This window comes from Salvia hispanica, chromosome 1 (assembly GCF_029641045.1).
Source record: "Salvia hispanica isolate PSC_SH4W2 chromosome 1, Shi_PSC_v1, whole genome shotgun sequence".
Classification (NCBI taxonomy): Eukaryota; Viridiplantae; Streptophyta; class Magnoliopsida; order Lamiales; family Lamiaceae; genus Salvia; species Salvia hispanica.
The window spans coordinates 38,666,874-38,687,987 of record NC_142692.1 but is presented as its reverse complement, the minus strand read 5'-3'; the positions used below and the strand labels follow the sequence as shown (position 1 = coordinate 38,687,987).

The 21,114-nt window shown below is 35.1% G+C and overlaps 2 protein-coding genes across 2 annotated transcripts; one reads left to right on the top strand and one right to left on the bottom strand.

Moving 5' to 3' along the window:
• Positions 1 to 411: 411 nt before the first annotated feature.
• Positions 412 to 2,351, bottom strand: LOC125224223 (floral homeotic protein DEFICIENS-like). Its single transcript, XM_048127588.2, has 7 exons — positions 1,957 to 2,351; positions 1,828 to 1,894; positions 1,678 to 1,739; positions 1,507 to 1,606; positions 1,013 to 1,054; positions 899 to 943; positions 412 to 821 (listed from the first exon to the last, which is right to left on the bottom strand). The coding sequence occupies exons 1-7, from the start codon at positions 2,142 to 2,144 to the stop codon at positions 627 to 629; spliced, it is 699 nt and encodes a 232-aa protein (XP_047983545.1). The 5' UTR covers positions 2,145 to 2,351; the 3' UTR covers positions 412 to 626.
• Positions 2,352 to 15,364: 13,013 nt separating this feature from the next.
• On the top strand, positions 15,365 to 21,114 carry LOC125220742 (coatomer subunit alpha-1-like). Its single transcript, XM_089063082.1, has 3 exons — positions 15,365 to 15,719; positions 16,749 to 17,243; positions 17,804 to 21,114. The coding sequence occupies exons 1-3, from the start codon at positions 15,512 to 15,514 to the stop codon at positions 20,755 to 20,757; spliced, it is 3,657 nt and encodes a 1,218-aa protein (XP_088919208.1). The 5' UTR covers positions 15,365 to 15,511; the 3' UTR covers positions 20,758 to 21,114.

Here is a 21,114-nt window from a genome sequence, read left to right as displayed (position 1 = left end):
GCCTAGAGCTTTCCTTCACACAGAAAATAACAGAGCTTAAAATAGAAGCCCAATGCAATAATTTAATTAAGGTCATGACAAACTAAACTCATTGGATAACTTTTTCGAAAACAAATTTTAATTTTATTTATACTAACAATTACTTTTATCTATAAATATAATATAATTATTTTAAGTTCATAAAAATCATTATTGAGTTTTGTTTTGTCCTCAATTTTATGCATAATTATACAAAATATTCATAAAGTCAATGAGATCTAAATTTGATTGTCAAAATTGAGCACCCCAGACTCTCTTTCGCAAGAGATATCGGGTTCAATTCAACCCGGGTGCGATGTTAAATGACCCTAGACTATGTGGGTAGTCTAGGTGAAGTTTAGACATCAAAATTAATCCATAAAGATTAAGTACTTCCACATACATAACCCTAGTAGACATAGATCCATAAAATTCACACACAACATAAATTTAACATAACAAACAAAATATTAAATTCAACATAACAAACAAATGTAGATCTTTCCTTCTTTTTTCCTATCAAGACCTACAACATTCATACCCAACAAAACACGTGTGTGTGTGTGTATATATATATATATATATATATATAAGAAATTAGAAAACATTTACTCAAGTAAAGCAAATGTACTGAGGTCTGAGGCTCCAGTTCCACTGTGGAGGCTCGGATGGTGGTGAGAGTGGTGACCAGGTGGAAGGCGAACCGCGATGATCCTTGGCCCGCCATGTGGAAACCCCAACATAGAGTTGTAATCACCTTCGTTTTCAACTAGCCCATAGTGTGGATCCTCGTGTCGTGCATCCTATACAAATACGAATCTCTAAGCCTCTATTTCCTCTTTGAATCATAATTCAACCAAACATTCAAGAAAACTCTTACAAATTGAAGCGCAAGACCCCTATGTATGTCTTCAACATTCCTTAGCTGCAAAAGAAGGAAAAAATAAATAGGGAAGAAGAAGTAATGTAAAAAATGAATAATTCAGAAATTTACCTTTTTTCTGCTGGTATCAATCCTGCTGCTGATGGATTTGTACTGTTATGGTTAAGATTAATCAAATAATTAGTGAAGAGAAATTGCTAAACTAAAGTTTAACCAACCAATATTATACTCAATCTACCAAGGATTACAACTAATTCAAATGGAATGTCATAGGCTAAAAATATAATGCTAGCTCTCCATTATTTATTCATTTTATATTATATATGCATCCAAATATTCATATGTTTAATGATTTTTTCCATGACTTTTTTTGGCATGTTTGTTGCAGGCTTTCCTATAAACCTGCAAAACAGTTGATAGTTTCATATCAAGAACTGAACTTTATTAGTACATTAAAATATTAAAGATTTTGATAGGCAATCTCCATCAAATTAATGACACCACCCAACTAATTATATACTCCATCTAACAAGAACAATGAAACCCTAGAAATAAAAATTTATTGTTGCTGAAGAGAGAGAGAGAGAGAGAGAGAATTTGAAGACCTTTTTCTCACGAATCAACTTCATAGAATTGTCTATATCGTCGATGAGATTAACCATTTGCTCATACCCCAAATCGTTCAAGCTATCTCCTGTTCTTTGTCTGATAATAATCAAACAAAATAATTAAAAAATCAGATAAAAAATGGGGCTAAAATGAAATACAGTTCCTACCTAATCTCCTTTATCAGATTCCTATTGATCTCCTTCAGCTTCTTCAAGTGCTCTTGCATTTTCTAGGAAAAAAAAGATTGCATTTTTATTATTCAAGAAATTAAACCTAATTAAAACCCCAAATTCAGAAATAAAGATTGTATTTTTAACCTCATAGTGTGAGCTCCAGAGATCTGCCGTGACTGTCTTCTGGTACTCATCAAATATCTGCTTTGTCCTAAAACACACACATAAAAATAAACAAAAATCCATCATATGAAGATAGAGAGGGGTATATACGTGATAATGGGGCTGATGTATTCATGGAGCTTCTGAGTGCTGGAGATCATAATAATGGAAATCTTGGCATCACAGAGAACTGTGAGCTCACGAGCTTTCTTGAAAAGCCCATTTCTTCTTTTGGAATAGGTAACTTGTCTGTTGGTTTGGTTCTCTATTTTCTTGATCTGGATCTTCCCACGAGCCATCTCTTTTTCTCTCTCTAAAACTCTTCAGATCTTGAAAATTGAGATAAGATTGTGAAGAGATAGGGGTGGAAGTGTTAAGAGGGGTTTGATGGACCCTGATATGGAAAGAGTTACTAAATGGGTGAAAAGGGGTTGCAGTAGTTAATAAAGTCATTTAAGGATTAGTCATTTCTCCATCGGGTCAGCCAACCCTCCTCAAATGGCAGGATAATCGAATTCTCAATTCTCCATCTTATGAAGGACAAACTAAACAAAAAATAAAAGTCTGTAGTCTTAGTTATGGAGTAGCATGTAGTTGTGAATGATATCGTTCTTTAATATAGTTATGGCATTCACAATAGTGGACTATAGCCTAGACTATAGTATATTGTTTGGGCTATCGTCCACTATTGCAGGTACTCGCCCCAACCGTCCGTCCTTCACATGGTCCGCGCCCTTCAGGTCGGACGATAGTTGTCCGGGTTATCGTCCGCTATTGCATGTGCTCGGACGATAATTTTGTGATTTTTTCTTAGTTTTTCAATCAATAAAACTATATTTATTTTGTTACTTTATTTTATATGAAAACATAAAATAAAAAAAGAAATACAAAATGGTTGTCGAAAGATAGGGCAAGTTTATAGGGCGTATGCATAGTCTGGGCTATTGCAGGTGTATGGGCTGGAAGATAAAATGTTGACATGGCAGGCGAAAAATGGAGATAGGAAGAGTGTACAGGACGTGCTATTGTGAATGGCTTTAGGAGTGCAACAATAAAAGGATCGTACGACGCTGTTTGGTTTCCTAGATAAAATAGTAGCAAGATACATTTTAGGATTATGTTATGAGATTATTTAGTAAGAAGAGGTTGGCTATGACTAGTGGCGGAACCAGAAAATTGAACAAGTCGGGGCTGAAATTGAACAAGCCGGAACCTTCGAGATGTATTCTCTTCGAATGCGGTCCCTATCTTGGACTTCATACTCAATAATAGGTCTCCGCTTTCCCGGGTCACGATCTATATTTTCCGCACTAGATTCAACACTTGCAACATTAATTCTCTCTTGGTTCATGATCGGATTCGGAATTGAAATACTACTATCATTTGAAGCACTTGTAGTTGTTGAATAGTTCCTTGGTCTTTTGAAAAAATACCGATGCATAGCTACAATTAACAAAAATAATAGTATTTATTGGTGTTATATAATATATATTCATACAATAATAAAGATACAAGCATAATATTTGCACAAATCATAATAAAATAAATTTTCCTAATTCTTGTTTCTTGCTACAATCTGTACTTTACCCAAACTGAATTTAAAAGCATTGAGGCACACAAATATTAACATAGAAACATGAGACTACTACTACAAAGTTTAATTACATTTTAGGCAAATAAAACATTAAACATGAGAATTGAAAATTGAGCAGAAATGAGATGAGCTGCTGCACTAAGCCACTACCACTAAAGCCCTAAATTGCATACCAAGTCTATATACATCGCCCGTTGAGCATCAATTGATTCAGTTCTTACCTGAAATCCTGAATCACAAAAGGCGCGGCTGAACGGAACCGCTGAACGGCTGAAGAACTCTAGCAGCGGCGACAATTAAGCTGTTGCGCGTTGTCTGGAGACTGCAGGTGAGAAAATGGGCTGAATGAGTGAGGGCTTTGGAGCTAGGGCTGATATTAAGTTTATTAAGTTAAAAAGGCCCAAAAATAGCCCAAAATGTAAAATAAATAGCCCAAAACTAAAAAACCCATCTCTTCTTCTTCTTCTTCCCCAATTTCAATTTCACGATTTACAATTACAGCCGAGACAGAGTCAGGGCTCGCTCAGCGGCACCGGGGCGGAAATCGGTCGGAGCACGGCGGTATAAGGGTGATTTGAGGTCTGGTGCCGGGCAAGCCCCCGCTTGCGGGGGCTTGGCACTGTGTGGTTCTGCCACTAGCTATGACTAATTATCACATGACTATCCATCTAGATTATTAAATCTCATGAATCAAACGTACTACAAATTTAGTCGTGGGTATATAACACGGCAATCTGGGAATGTGAGTTCAATCGAAAACTCTTGAATTGATCTGAAAATTGATGAACTGATTCGATATGGATTCAGACCTACTAGATTTAAAAAGTTAGCCCAATTAAAATTTATAATCAAACAAATTTTCAATCTAGTCATCCCATAATTTGAATAGAACTAATCTAAAAATGGATGAGCGGCTATCCCGATTAGCATTCATAAAAAGGGAAGAAAGTCCCCACTCATAAAAGTATTTGATTTAGATTAGCTTTTATTTGTGTTTACAATGTGACTTGACAAATTTGAATGTGAACTAAAAAAAAAGTCATGTTTGGTTGACGGGAAAGTAAAGTTGGAAAGGAAAATGATTTCTGGGAAAATAAATCCCGGGAATATGATTCCTAATAACATTACTTTCCAGTGTTTGGAAAAGATCAAGATTTTATATTTTATATTTAATTTAAACACCAAACTAAAAATATACTACTACTTATTATTTCTTATCTATAAAAAATAATAATTTAAAATTTTAATAAATTATTATTACAAATGATAATAATTATATTTATTATTACGTTGGATAATATAATATGAATCATCCATCATATTATATAAAAATATAATTTTCATAATAGTTACATGGAGTATTATAATCATAAATGGCTATAATAATAAATAGATAATAATAATAATAATAATAAATAATTATAAGAATTATTATTATGGATATTATAATTAAAAATTTTTCACTATGATTTTATTAAATAATTATTAATTTATAAAATAATAGTAATAATTATTTATTTATTTATTTATTATTATTATTATTATTATTATTATTATTATATCATTTATATTATAATTATATTTTAATTATTTAATAAATTATTCATTAGTATTATGATAATAACAAAATAATATAGTTATAATTATGATAAATTTAATTATAGTTATTTATTTTATTGAAATTATGGATGATTTATAATTTTAAATTATTATTAAAATATTGTATTTAATAATAATAATAATAATAATAATAATAATAATAATAATAATAATAATAATAATAATAATAATAATAATAATAATAATAATAATAATAATAATAATAATAATAATATTGCATTAAATATGTAAGAATCCTAAAGTTGGGAAAGAGAATACCTAAGCAAAGCTAGCATTCTGAATCCTGAAAAGTTACTAACTTTCCTTGTTTCTGGATTCTGATTACTTTCCCAGTTTAATTAAAAACTGAAACAAACACAAGAATTTAAAATGTACGGAATCAGATTACAAAATTGGCATATAAAGAATGGGTTGCATATTTATAACACCTCATGAATGCTTGTTGCAATGTGCAACACACATTCACTAATATTAATTTTGCAGCTCACTTCTAAAAAAAATAGTAGAATGTGTATTAATAATTTTATAGTATTAATTTTAAACTCAAATATATTATAATATAAGTGAAATGAGCTTTTATTGGCGACAGACTGAAATACAAAAATGGACTACTAATATTAGCAGGAGAAAATATAATTATAATGAAAAATAGCTACCAAATGAACCATTATTATCGATCAAGATTTTATGGAACTGGGTGCTATTGGGCTAATATATGTTGTCTTATTGGGCAATTTTATTTTGTCAAAAGCGAAACCATTTGTATTGTTCATTGCTATATAGAGAAATAATTATATTATGTATTCCCTCCGTCCCATAATAGATGACTTACTTAAGAAATGATACGGGAGATTTTATTTTAGGTGTTAAGTGGATGAAGAAAATAGTATGTTTATATTAATGTGAGAGAGAACTTTTTCTAATAAATGAAATATCACATCTTTTATGGGACAAACTAAAAAGGAAAGTGTGACATCTATTATGAAATGAATGGAGTAGTATATTCAAAAGCCCAGCCCAGATTTATATGGCAATAAGTCCATTAAGCCCAGCCCATATTTAAGTATATTACTCCCTCCCGTTCCATTAAATATGAAAATTTGGGAATCGGTAGTGTTGTTTTGTGAATTAATGAAAAGAGAGTAAAGTATGATAGATGAAAAAAAGTAGAGATAAGATTGTTTCCATTTTAGAGAATGTTTTATTTTTAATGGGACAATCCAATAAGGAAAATGTTTCATTTTTAATGGGACAAAATTGACATATAGAGAATGGGTTGCATATTTATAAGGCAAAATACATTCTTAGGTCCTTATACTTTAACCAAAATATTCATTAGGTCCTCGTACAATTTTTTCGTTTTAGTAGGTCCTTATACTTTGATTATAACTTTTATTAGGTCCTTATACAATTTTTTATTTTAAGATATTCTTTTACTTTTATCTTAGATAATAATTCATATTTTATTAAATTTAATGAACCTTTGAATTTTATTATTTTACTTATGTTATGATTATAAATATTCAGGGAAACGTATTTTTCAATATAAATATAAATAATCAATTGAAAATTCGGGAAGTTATTCCTAAAAAAACTTCGATTTTAATCTTCAATCATCACGGTTACTCTTTTATTATTCTCTACAACTTATTGAGATTATTGGATAACAAGATGATATTATCTTTATAGACTATGCTAAATTAAATAATGGAATATTAAAAAGTTCATTAAATTTATAAATTTAGATTATTATCCAAGGTAAATGTAAAAAGTCCCTAAAATAAAAGATTGTACAAGGACCTAATGAAAGTTATAATAAAAGTATAAGGATCTACTAAAATGAAAAATTGTACGAGGACCTGATAAAAATATTGTAAAAATTATAAGGACTTATTAAAACGAAAAAATTGTACAAGGACTTAATGAACATTTTGACTAAAGTATAAGGAGTTAAGAATGTATTTTGCCTATTTATAACACCTCATGAATGCTTGTTGCAATATGCAACACGCATTCACTAATATTAATTTTGTAGCTCACTTCTAAAAAATATAGTAGAATGTGTATTATATTTTTATAGTATTAATTTTAAACTGAAATTTATCATTTACTATAATAGAGAGAACATTTTTTTAAGTTCACGAATTTTGCCAAAGTATAATTTTAGGTCCGTAAACTTTGAAAATATCATTTTAGGCCCATCAACTACGGGTTAATATCATTTGAGGTATTTTGAATTTTTTTTGGTCGAAAATACCCTTAAGACCTTCAAAGGTCAATTTGGACAATTCTTTCGCCAATCATCTTACGTCAGAAACATAAAATCCAACAATCTTTAACGACAAATTTTTCATATTTAAATTCAATTTAGATGTTAATTGATATTCATTTTGAAATTCATCTCCGAATGACAATCCAAATTAATAACTATCTAATTTCAAAACTAAACAGAATCACACTTCACCTGTAGTAAGTTATTAAAATGCAGTCTAGATTGAAAGAATAAAATAAAGTATCAAGTCTCAATTCACTATCATTAAATAATTAGTCATCTAATAATTGAAAAACTAACACATTTTTTACGGCTAATTTTAATTATATTTAAATTCAATTTGGATGGTAACTGAATTAAATAGTAGTAAAAAAATTGTTGGACTCTAGGTCTTTGACGCAAGATGAGTAGCAAAAGAATTGTCCAAATTGCCATTTGAAGGCCTTAAGGGCATTTTCGTCCGGAAAAAGTTCAAAATACCTCAAATGATATTAACTTGTAGTTCACGGACCTAAAATGATATTTTCAAAGTTCACGGACTTAAAATGATACTTTGGCAAAGTTCGTGGACCTAAAAAGATGTTCCCTCTACTATAATACTATAAGTTAAATGAGCTTTTGTTGGCGACAGACTGAAATAGAAAAATGGACTACTAATATTAATCAGAGAAAATATAATTATAGTGAAAAATATCTACCAAATACACCATTATTGATCAAGATTTTATCAAATGGGGTGCTATTGGGCTACACTATATTGTCTTATTGGGCAATTTTATTTTGTCAAAAGCGAAACAGTTTGTATTGTTCATTGCTATATAGAGAAACAATTATATTATGTACTCCCTCCGTCCCATAATAGATGACTCACTTGGAAAATGACACAAGATTTTAGGAGATGTTTTTTGTGCTAGGTGTAGGGCTGGGAATTAGGTCATCGGTTAGTCGATGACCGAGCCGAAAGTCTTGAATTTTGGTGAACCGATAACCGAAATTTTCGGTTATCGGTTCGGTTCGGTTCCAGGAGCAAGGCATCACATCGGTTATCGGTTCTACCCGATAATCGATCGGTTAACCGAAAGAACCGACCAATTACATATTTATATAATTATTATTATTAAAAAATGATCCTTTTCTTTTATTCATTTTTATAAAAGATTCAAAAATAGAGAGAGCCCTAATTTACTTTAATTCACACAGACGCAGCCTCCTCCTCCACATCACACCCACTGCCCGACGACACCTCCTTCCCACCTCTCGGCAACTCCCAGCCTACCCCGACCAGAGACCGCAACCTCCTCTCTACCACACCAGCCGCTCTCTTCTCCCAGTATTTTTTTTTAATTCGGTTCCGGTTCGGTTAACCGAACTGAACCGACCCTATTCGGTTAGGAACCGAACCAAACCGAGGCCAATTCAGTTTCGGTTCTGGCGCTTCAATCTCGGTTACTTTTATGCTCGGTTAACCATGTTGTCGGTTCGGTTCTAACCGAACCGACCGAATTACCTGCCCTAGTTAGGTGGATATAGAAAATAGTATGTTAATATTAATGTGAGAGAGAACATTTTTTAAAAAGGAAATGTGACATCTTTTAAGAGACAAACTAAAAAGAAAAATGTGGCATCTATTATGGGACGGATGGAGTAGTATATTCAAAAGCCCAACCCATATTTATAGGCAATAAGTCCATTAAGCCCAGCCCATATTTAAGTATATTACTCCTCCCGTTCCATTAAATATGAAAATTTGGGAATCAACACGAGATTTTATGTAGTGTTGTTTTATGAATTAATGATGAGAGAGTAAAGTAAGAGAGATGAAAAAGTAGAGATATAATTGTTTCCATTTTAGAAAATGTTTTATTTTTAATGGGACAATCCAATAAGGAAAACGTTTCATTTTTAATGGGATCGGGAGTATTTTGTTATAATCTTAATTGGTAGTACTATTTGTGTCAAATGATGTCCACTACAAGTAAATGAATCCATTCACATGCAAGATTAGAACTTTAGAACTCGTTGTTCACCGTGTTTGTTTAGCCGGAATTGTGCTCTGGGAAAGTAATTTGATTATCGATCACTAAATTTTCATGTTTAAAGAAAATACGGAAAATAAAGTAGTATATCTTTTTATCTTTACGTGTACTTCGTTGATTCTGTTTATAATTACTTTTTCTTTGTCCTATTTTATGTGGCATAAACATGAATTCAAGCAATTTCTAAAATATACTACATATTATACAAAAATATCTAGATTTTTATATTGAAAAATCAATATATAAAGAATATAAAAGTGTAGATTTTTATATTGAAAAACAAGATATAAAGAATATAAAAGTGTATAGTAGATAAATCTAGAATAATTAAGGAGGGCCTATAAATAGCACGAAGTTTTATATCATTTTGCATGTACAAGTTAGAATAATTAATGAAGTGTTGAATGAAGTGCCTAACAGATAAAACTATAACTATAGACAATAGTTACACCTAGTTCCAATCCACTAGGCAACCCACGTTTCTGTGGAGCCGTGACCGGCGTCCCCAAAAAATGTCAACTCCTGGAATTGTCAACAAAAAATGACTGCTAAACCCTAAACCCTTATCAACAAAAAATGACTGCTAAGCAGTATACAAGTCCCATCAGGACAAAAACAGATCTATCAATGTAGATCTTTTGCAGAAAAACTCCACCCTAGCGGCGGTTTCCACTTTTCCTCGTCTCCCTCTCGTTCAGCACTCCCTACGAAATTCGTAAACATTATGAGTACAATTAACCAAAAATTATAATGCAATATCGAAAATATGACCGTGGTGGAATTGAAGTATTGTAAAACCATCAACGAAAGAAACTCCGGAGCACGCAACAGTTGCGTCATCACACAATTTGGTCATAATCAACACATTGCCAACACAATAACACCATAGTAGTTTAAATTGTGTGCAAAATATCGAAAATTATAGTATGAGTTTGCAATTGAACCTTTGAAGAGGGCCACAGCTGCATTCCTGGCATGCGACATCCGATGGAGCGCCATCATCCAAAAATCCAGATACAATTCGAGCACAAGTGAAATCGCCCAAACAAGAATGACAAAAAAGGATCCAATGGAGAGGTTAAACCAGGCACGCGACATCCGATGGAGCGCCATCATCCAAAATTCCGGATACATTCGAGCACAAGTGAAATCGCCCAAACAAGAATGATGAAAAAGGATCCAATGGAGAGGTTAAATCGTTTGATGTAGAACAACATGCCGAATTGAGAAAGGATCCAATGGAGAGGTTAAATCGTTTGATGTAGAACAGCATGCCGAATTGTACGGCTGAAAACCCTAGACAGACCCTAGACAGACCATATGGACAAAGGTGATCACATGGGGTACTCCCAAAAGGCCACATACTAATGAAGTTGGGGTAGCCCATTTATATGCTTGCAACTCTTGTTCATTCTCCGATGTGAGATATAGTTTGCCCTCTCAATCCTTCCTTCAAACCAAGACCACCAAACCAACACCACATGTCTGCCTCATGTTTCAGGTTACCAGGTCACCACAGGTCTTGGTCGAGCTCACACAGAGACATCGGAGAACTTGCAAGCGCAACCACCGAACCCCAAGCCACACAGGCCCAGCTAGGGGTGTGCATTCGGGTTTCGGTTCGGTTTTTTGCCAAAACCGAACCGAACCAAAAAACCGAATTTCATTGAAAACTAAAACCGAACCGAAACCGAAAAACCGAAATCCGAAAACCGAACAAAACCGAAAAACCGAAATTCTATAAGATTTTTAAAATCCTAAAAAAAGCTAAAACCAAAAAAAAAAAAAAAAAAACTGATTATCATCTACCAAGAACAACCAAAATCTGTAAATACAAAAAATTAACTTTCATTATTAACTAATCTAATCAACAATATTTTCCAAAATTTAAACAAAATAAGTACACATAAACATAAACATAAACATAAACAGTAAACTAATCAACAAAAACTTGCATAATTTTCGATAACAAAATTCTTAAATTTCCATAATATATTTCATTTACATAGCATTCTGCTAAGCTAAGCTAAGCTAAAGCCGGAGAGATTTAGCATCTAGGGATAGATGCCAGATCTGGAGTCGCGTCGCCTGCGTGGATGGTCGGATGGCGGATGTTACCGGTGAGGGCGTGAAGTTGAAGACGTGGGTGGAGGGGCGCCGACGTGGAGACCGGAGGCGACGGGCTAGACTCTGGAGCACGGCTGGAGAATGGAGGCGACGGGGTGGAGAAGAGATGGAGGCGAGGTGACGGGGTGGAGAAGAGATGGAGAATCTGGATTTCAAATTTTGGAGAGGATTCTGGAGAGGGAGGCGGAAAGCTAAAGGAGAGAAATTAGGGTTAGAGTATTTTAAGTATATATAGTACTATATATGTGGGTCTTATTCTAATGCTTATAGCACCCTAATCAAAAATCAAGACTAAATCTCCACCCTTGGATTTTAAAATGAGTGGATGAGATTAAAGCTCACAAATCTCAATAAATAGTAGACAAAATATCAACAAAAAGGTAATATCGTCATTATGTTATCATATGATAATTTTCGTGGGTGTTTTTTTATATCAACATTGTGTATTACAAATATCAACAATATGATATAAGAATATCAACATTAGTACAAGAAAATATCAACACATAATTATTGAGATTTTTTTATGTATTTGTTGATAAAAATCTGGGTATCAACATTTACGAAAACTAAAATAAAAAATATCAAATTTCATCATTCGAACGTCGTCGGAATATATGCAATTGAAATCTCGTTGGAGTCCTTATTAAATTATCTTTAATTTGATATATTTTTTGCGAAAAAATAATTTAAATTGAGAGAGTTACGTAAATTTAAAGATTTAAGATGATTTTGAGGAGAGAGAAAGTAGTTAGTTATAATTACTACATATAGGATTTGACATTAATACCCTTTTAATTTAATTAATAATTATTTAAATTTAAAATATATTACACTTGGCATTATATTAACCACAAGATCTTCTAATCTAATGGTTGAAAATTGGTCTCAATTTGGGATTGGTAATTAGTTAGCAATTGATTACATCCCCTATATATATATATATATATATATATATATATATATATATATATATATTAAAATAAAATTCGGTTTTTCGGTCTTTCGGTTTTTTCTTTCCTCCGAATCGAACCGAACCGTAAAACCGAAATTTTTAAAATTTTAAAATAGAACCGAACCGAAAAACTGAAAAAACCGAACCGAATTTCAAATTTCCGGTTTGGTTCGGTTCGGATATTCGGTTTTCGGTTTTTTTGCTCACCCCTAGGCCCAGCCCCTGAACCGGGGCTCTGATACCACTGTTGGGTATCGGTGGTGCACACCCGAACTCCACATTAGTATGATATTGTCCGCTTTGGGCAAAGCCCTCACGATTTTGCTCTTGGGGTACTCCCAAAATGCCTCATACTAATGGAGTTGGGGTAGCCCATTTACATGCTTATAACTCTTGTTCATTCTCCGATGTGGGATATGGTTTGCCCTCTCACTATCGGTGGAGCCGCAAGTCCACAGCGCGACCAAGAACAGCGATCCATATGGAAGAACGATGTGATGACTGAAGTGATGACGGGATGCTCCAAAGAATTCATGGTATTTGCGTTTCTTGGGAGTTGGGAGATATTTTTTCGTAAATAATGAATGGAAGAGTGTGAGGGATTATAAAGAGCGAGTTAGCTTAGCTAAAAGATAACCGTCTGTTTAAACTGACTGCCGGAAAACTAATGATGCCGGCCGGAAAACTAACGTCGCCGGAAAACTAAACTAACATAGCCGGAAACTGATTTGGTATATAAATACGAAAAGACAAGTTATTACAAGATACTATTTAAATTGCAAAATCACTGTGATATATTGAGTAAACAATGATTTTAATAGTCCAGACGTAAACAATATTGCATTGAATTTGGCGGATACGATCCTCGCATCATCGACATCGAATTGTGACAGAAGAATCACAACCTAAGCTAAATCTCGATATTATAGACAAATTTATGAATAGCAAGATCTAATATGAGGAAAAACTCATACTGCGTTGTGAAAACTGAGGTATATTTATAGGCAGAATAAACCTTAGTCCAATTTGGAAAAGGAAATCGAGATATACGTGATTCTTAACAAACTACCAAACAAATTAAAAGATGATCACTGGGTACAAAAAATTGTTTTATGTTTTTGGACATATTAATTTATTGATATACATTATACGTCTATCCTAAATTCAAATCCAAATCTAGAATAACATTAATATAATCCACTTATTTCTCAAGTGCTTTCTACTGCTGACTTAATTTTAACATTAAAATTTTTTCTACAATTTTCTTTATAGAATAACATAAGGTATGTTATGTATCAAAATAATTAAGGAGAATATTGTTAGTTTAAAAAGGGAGTCTGAGGGGTGCTTAAACGGTTACTTGGTTCTCGGTTAACCGGAATCGGAACTGACCGGTTAATTGAGGAACCGAGAACTGAAAAATCGGTTCAGGTTCCGGTACCGGTTTCAACTTTAGAACTCTTTTTTTTTTATAAAAGGATTGTCAATATAAACTAGTCCAACCTATTACACTTGACATCACTCTTAGAATGATGGACATGAACCCTCAAATTATCTCTCAAAGTATTTTTTATTTTAGTCCTCAAACTTTTATCTATTTATTAGTTCCACCCCAACAAATCTCGATGTAATGAACAATCTCAGATCATCTTCTCTAACCATCCCACATCACCATTGAACCAAACTGATCAACTCCATACAAATTTAGCTGGGAGCTTGGCAGTGCCTTGGTGAACATATTTGCTACATTCTCATAAGTAGATATCTTGTAGGAAGCTCTCTATTCTGAGTACCTTGAAAACCTTCTTCATTCTCAGACACTTCTTCTTCGGCTCTTCTCAGACTTACCTTGTTGGGATAGAAGATATACCATATCAAAGAGCACAACTTGAGGCCTATAAATACTCTCAAAAGCTTCATCAAATGAATATTTTGCTGCATCCTATACTTGAGAGATAATTTGAGAGTTTATGTCCATCGTTCTATATTATTCCATTACACTTGGAGTTTGAAGTTTGGATTCAAGAGAAGATTGGAGCACACAAGATTCTTCTCTTGGGTTTTATCTTTGTTGTTTTTATATTTTCTATAATTTTCCTACAAAATATGGGTTTAGTTTATTTGTCTATGAGTAGCTTAATCTGTATAATTCTAGGGATGTGTTAGTAACGATTTTTTGTTTTATATAATTCTTGTTTTTTGATATCCGCTTGTTCATGTTTACTGTATTCTAAATTGTTCGATAATTCTTCATGTTTGAGTGATAAATTTTATGATGAATTATTGCCGTGTAAAGTAATCGAGTGAATTTATATGTTAGGCAGACTTATTTAACACAACAATTAATTCCCCTAAAAAGGTATTTTTAATTGAGAGTGATAGTTTTTTAGGGATCAGACCATCACGGATTCACTAAAGTAAGAGGGAGGGTGCCAACAAAAGGGAATAACTCGCTTACATTGAAATATCCTTAAAAGAAATACGATTCAATTAACAAGGGATAAGGGAGTACTAACTTGTAACATAAATGAGAATGCGAGAACATATATTTTAAATAATTGTGTTAAAATTAATGATATCTTAATGCTTTTAATGATTAGTTTCTATAAATAAATTTTTTTGTTTGATTATAAACATAAAATGAATGAATTATGGAGTATAAATTAACTAAACTTTGTATTAACTTAAAACCTTTTTTTTTTGTTTTACTAAGGTTGGGATTTAAAAAAGTGAATATACTCAAAAGCCCAAATAAATTACATACGCTACAAAATTGTTTTGGGCCCAAAATAAAATAAAAATAAAAAAATAAAAATGAAAAGCCGATGATGCGACTTCAGTCGTAAGCATTAGCAACTTAATATAGTAACACCCGATTTAAGATTCCAGTGGATCTACAGCGAGCTAAAAGAAATAACGCAATTCCTTACCCCTCTCCTCTTTAAAATTGCCCATTTTTTTTTCATAGATCTAAATCTCAATCAGGGTTTCCAAATTCTGCCACTGACCTCAGATCTCTCCATTCCTTCTGCGATCATAGGTGGAGAGACGATTGGCCCAAAATGCTGACGAAATTCGAGACCAAGAGCAATCGAGTGAAAGGATTGAGCTTTCACACCAAGCGCCCATGGATCCTCGCAAGTCTCCACAGCGGTGTGATCCAGCTCTGGGATTACCGCATGGGCACCCTCATCGACCGATTCGACGAGCACGACGGACCCGTCCGCGGCGTTCATTTCCATAAATCGCAGCCGCTTTTTGTGTCCGGAGGTCTGATTTTTTGCTGTGTGTTCATTTTTGTTTTGCTTTACGTGGACGTTGTTGTTGCTGCAATGCGATCCATGCTTTCTCTGGTGTGGATCTGCTGATTTGATTGGTGTTGGTTGAGTTTTTTTAATTTTGATTCACGATGTTGATTTCTGGAGTGTACATTGTTTGCGGGTTCTGTGATCGCTGTAGTGACGATAATGGTGTATTAGATCCTGTGTGATTTTTTCATGTTAAACCATTTGTTTTCCGGTTAAGTGACTGACAGCTGATTTAATTTTATGTTCACTGCTAGTAAAATAACATTGGTCCTGTTATTAGAAGATAGTGTTTGTTGATCAGTGGTGATCTTGACTTCCATGTTTATGGTTGCTTTATGTAAATCCAAAAGGTTATTGTTTTTTTCTTATCATGTTAACAAAGGGCTATTAAAGCAGTCAATCTATCAAGAGGTGTTCATGTCAGTTTATTGTCTGGTTTCATTTTTCTCAATCGATTCTTAGTGGAATATTGTGTCTCTGGAGACTTAATATGAATTTTCTCATCATGTTAATTTCAGCTTTCTAGATCCTTTATATGATTCTTTTCACTATACAGAAAGACACTAGTGAATTCCAATCTCGCACATCTAGCAATCTGGTTAAGTAGTAACGGTTGTGAATGTCACGATGTTCATTCTTTTACTCATAGTAGTCAAAGGAATGCCTAGGCTCTTTGTCATACTTGATCCTTTGAGAATAGAACATGTACGCAATTTAAGTGCATTATTGGTAACTGAATTGATTGTTCTTAGTGCCTTGTATCAATAGGAGGCCTTTGTGCCTCAATTTACACAATGCTTTTGATAATTATTTTTTTGTTGTACGTGACAATAAAATGATATGGATCTCTTAGTCGAGCTGACTCATGCAGGAGATTTCTTGAATGAATTTAATGGAACACGCTATAGCAATAGATTCTTTGCCGTGTTTGATTCTTGGATGTATACTAGATGCATTTTCTGATTTATGCACCAATTTTTTCTTCCTGCAGGTGATGATTACAAAATTAAGGTCTGGAATTATAAATTGCATAGATGTCTATTTACTCTTCTTGGTCATCTTGACTATATCCGGACTGTCCAGTTCCATCATGAGTATCCTTGGATAGTAAGTGCAAGTGATGATCAGACAATCAGAATATGGAACTGGCAGTCACGTACTTGCATTTCTGTGTTAACGGGGCATAACCACTATGTCATGTGTGCTTCATTTCACCCCAAAGAAGACTTGGTTGTTTCAGCCTCTTTGGATCAGACTGTTCGTGTTTGGGATATTGGTGCCTTAAGGAAGAAAACTGTATCTCCTGCTGATGACATTCTGCGATTGTCTCAAATGAATGCGGACTTCTTTGGTGGGGTTGATGCTGTTGTGAAGTATGTCCTGGAAGGCCACGATCGAGGGGTTAACTGGGCTTCTTTTCATCCAACTCTCCCTCTGATTGTTTCTGGAGCTGATGATCGCCAAGTAAAAATCTGGCGCATGAATGGTATGTCACCTTGACCACTAATATCTAAAGTTTTACTTGAGATTCACTGTTGTCTTATAAGAGTAAAATACGAATATGTATTCATTGTTTGAATGGTTTTGGTTACTTCCATAACTGTAAAAGGGAGACCATTAACGGCTCGATCTTCAGTGTTTAGGCATACATGGTTGTCCAGATTTGCTGTAAGCCACTGTCAATGTTTCTCATAATTCTACCTGAGACAACCTGTCATATAATATTTTCTGAAACCGTTTGCTTCATTTTGCAAAGTATCTGTCATTTGTTAAAGGTAATATGGATGAAGGAGCGGTTCATGAGATACAGGTTTTCAGTTTGAGTTGATAAGTTAATTAGTATTTACCTTGGCATTAGTTTAGGATTGCAAGATGGTGTGTTCGCCACCAAGGACTTTTCTTCTGAAGAAGCCGATGAGGCAATTCCAATTAGCTTTTTTGAGTGTTGGGCTTGAGTAATAGACCTTGCTCTGTTAGTCATAAATTTTGCTCAAGTTATATATACATGAATATACCTTTGATGTATCAATATGATATATTTTTCAGACACAAAAGCTTGGGAGGTGGACACATTGAGAGGTCACATGAACAATGTTTCTTGTGTTCTGTTCCATGCAAGGCAGGACATTATTGTATCAAATTCAGAAGACAAGAGCATTAGAGTATGGGATGCTACTAAAAGAACTGGCTTGCAGACATTCCGCAGGGAGCATGACAGGTTCTGGATCCTTTCTGCCCACCCCGAGATGAATCTACTCGCTGCTGGTCATGATAGTGGAATGATTGTCTTTAAGCTAGAGAGAGAACGTCCTGCCTTTTCTGTCAGTGGTGACTCTGTGTTTTATGTCAAGGATCGGTTTCTACGGACGTTTGAGTATTCCACTCAGAAAGACACACAGCTGATACCAATCCGTCGTCCTGGTTCCAATAGTTTGAATCAAGCGCCACGGACTCTTTCATATAGTCCCACTGAGAATGCAATTTTGGTTTGCTCAGACGTGGATGGTGGTTCATATGAGCTTTATGTTATACCTAAAGATAGCTACAGCAGAGGTGACACAGCTCAAGAGGCTAAAAGAGGTGCTGGGGGTTCGGCTGTTTTTGTAGCTCGGAATAGGTTTGCTGTGCTTGAGAAGAGCAGCAACCAAGTCCTGGTGAAGAACCTAAAAAATGAAGTAGTGAAAAAGAGTGTCCTGCCTGTTGCTACTGATGCCATATTTTATGCTGGTACTGGGAATCTGCTCTGCCGGGCTGAGGACAAGGTTGTCATTTTTGATCTCCAACAAAGAATTGTTCTTGGTGATCTTCAAGCCTCTTTTGTTAGGTATGTGGTTTGGTCTCAGGATATGGAGAGTGTTGCTTTGCTGAGCAAGCATTCAATTGTTATTGCTGATAAAAAGCTTGTGCACCGCTGCACTCTTCATGAGACCATTCGTGTTAAGAGTGGATCATGGGATGACAATGGTGTTTTTATCTACACTACACTGACACATATTAAATACTGCCTGCCTAATGGGGATAGTGGCATTATAAAGACCTTGGATGTTCCGGTGTATGTAACAAAGATATATGGGAATACAATCTTTTGCCTGGACCGAGATGGGAAAAACCGTCCAATCATTATTGACTCAACAGAATATATTTTTAAGTTGTCCCTGCTGAAGAAGAGATATGATCATGTGATGAGCATGATAAAGAATTCAGAACTATGTGGACAAGCCATGATTGCATATTTGCAACAGAAGGGCTTCCCACAAGTTGCTCTCTATTTTGTGAAGGATGAGAGAACCCGCTTCAACTTAGCTCTTGAAAGCGGTAACATTGAGAAAGCCCTTGAATCTGCTAAAAAAATTGACGAGAAGGATTACTGGTACAGGCTAGGAGTAGAGGCCCTACGACAGGGAAATGCAGGAATCGTTGAGTATGCATACCAGAAGACAAAGAACTTTGAGAGGCTTTCTTTTCATTATCTGATAACTGGCAATCTGGACAAGTTGTCAAAAATGATGAAAATTGCTGAGGTGAAAAATGAAGTTATGGGCCAGTTTCATAATGCATTGTATCTTGGTGATGTGCGAGAGCGTGTGAAAATACTGGAGAATGCGGGTCACTTGCCCCTGGCTTACATAACAGCTTCCATTCATGGGCTCCATGATGTAGTGGAGCGTCTATCTGCACAACTGGGAGATAATTTTCCTTCTCTTCCTGAAGGGAGAAAAGCTTCTCTGTTGATCCCCCCAAGTCCAGTGCTATGCGCTGGAGATTGGCCTTTGTTAATGGTGAGTAAAGGCATATTCGAGGGCTCTCTTGACGATGCAGGTAAAGGTGCAGAAGAAGATTATGAAGAGACTGCAGATGCTGATTGGGGTGAGGCTTTGGATATTGGCGATGTGGATCATCTGCAGAATGGAGACATCAGTATGGTGCTGGAGGAGGAAGATGTGCACAATGAGAATGATGAGGAGGGAGGATGGGATCTTGAGGATCTAGATCTGCCTCCTGATGCTGATACGCCGAAGGCGGCTTCTAATGCCCGGTCTTCTGTTTTTGTTTGCCCCACGCCTGGTATGCCTGTGAGCCAAATTTGGGTCCAGAAGTCATCTCTTGCTGCTGAACATGCAGCTGCTGGCAACTTCGATACAGCACTTCGTTTGTTGAGCCGTCAGTTAGGGATATGCAATTTTGCCCCTTTAAAGTCTCAATTTATTGATCTTCACCTGGGCAGTCACAGTTATCTGCGTGCCTTTACTTCAGCCCCAGTTATATCTGTTGCAGTAGAGAGAGGTTGGAGTGAATCTGCGAGCCCCAATGTGCGAGGCCCTCCTGCTCTTATCTTCGATTTCTCTCAACTAGATGAGAAGCTGAAGGCTGGTTACAAAGCAACGACGACGGGAAAGTTTTCTGAAGCTCTTCGACATTTCCTGTCAATTCTTCACACAATTCCACTGGTTGTGGTTGAAACAAGAAGAGAGGTGGATGAAGTGAAGGAATTGGTAATCGTAGTAAAGGAATACATTCTTGGCTTGCAAATGGAGCTTAAGAGAAGGGAACTGAAGGACGATCCAGTTCGTCAGCAGGAACTTGCAGCGTATTTCACCCATTGCAAGCTCCAGCCACCACACCTGAGACTTGCACTGGCTAGTGCAATGACTGTTTGCTTCAAGGCAAAAAATCTGAGCACCGCAGCCAACTTTGCTAGGCGGCTTCTTGAGAGTAATCCAGCCAATGAGAATCAAGCAAGACAAGCTCGCCAGGTTCTGCAGGCGGCTGAGAGGAATATGACGGATGCCACGCAGCTCAACTATGATTTCAGAAATCCTTTTGTTGTATGCGGAGCGACATACGTTCCAATCTATAGAGGGCAGAGAGATGTAACCTGCCCCTACTGCACCACACATTTTGTTCCATCTCAGCAAGGGCAGCTATGCACTGTTTGTGATCTTGCGGCAGTAGGAGCAGATGCATCCGGCTTGTTTTGTTCTCCTTCTCAGATGAGATGATTCGATTGTACAATTGCCTGTTTCCGTTTCTGACCTCAGAAAGCGGCTGTGCCTGTGATGACACCGTGGAGAGACGAAGAGGTAGGAGCTTCAGACTGAGACGCTTCTCTCGGATTTATATATCTGTTTAATATTTGGTTTCCTTCTGCAATCCGTCTGCCCTGTTTTTTTTGCTTCATTTCTATGATTACAGTTTACAGTTGTAATAAATTTGTGTAAGATTTTTCACTTCGACCATTCTGTGGAAATTTAGTGTGCGTTACTCAACGTGCCTTTACCTAGTACTGATGGATAAATGTTATTTTTGCAGATGTAATACACATTTTTCCTACTCATGTGTTTCTTGGCTTCATAACA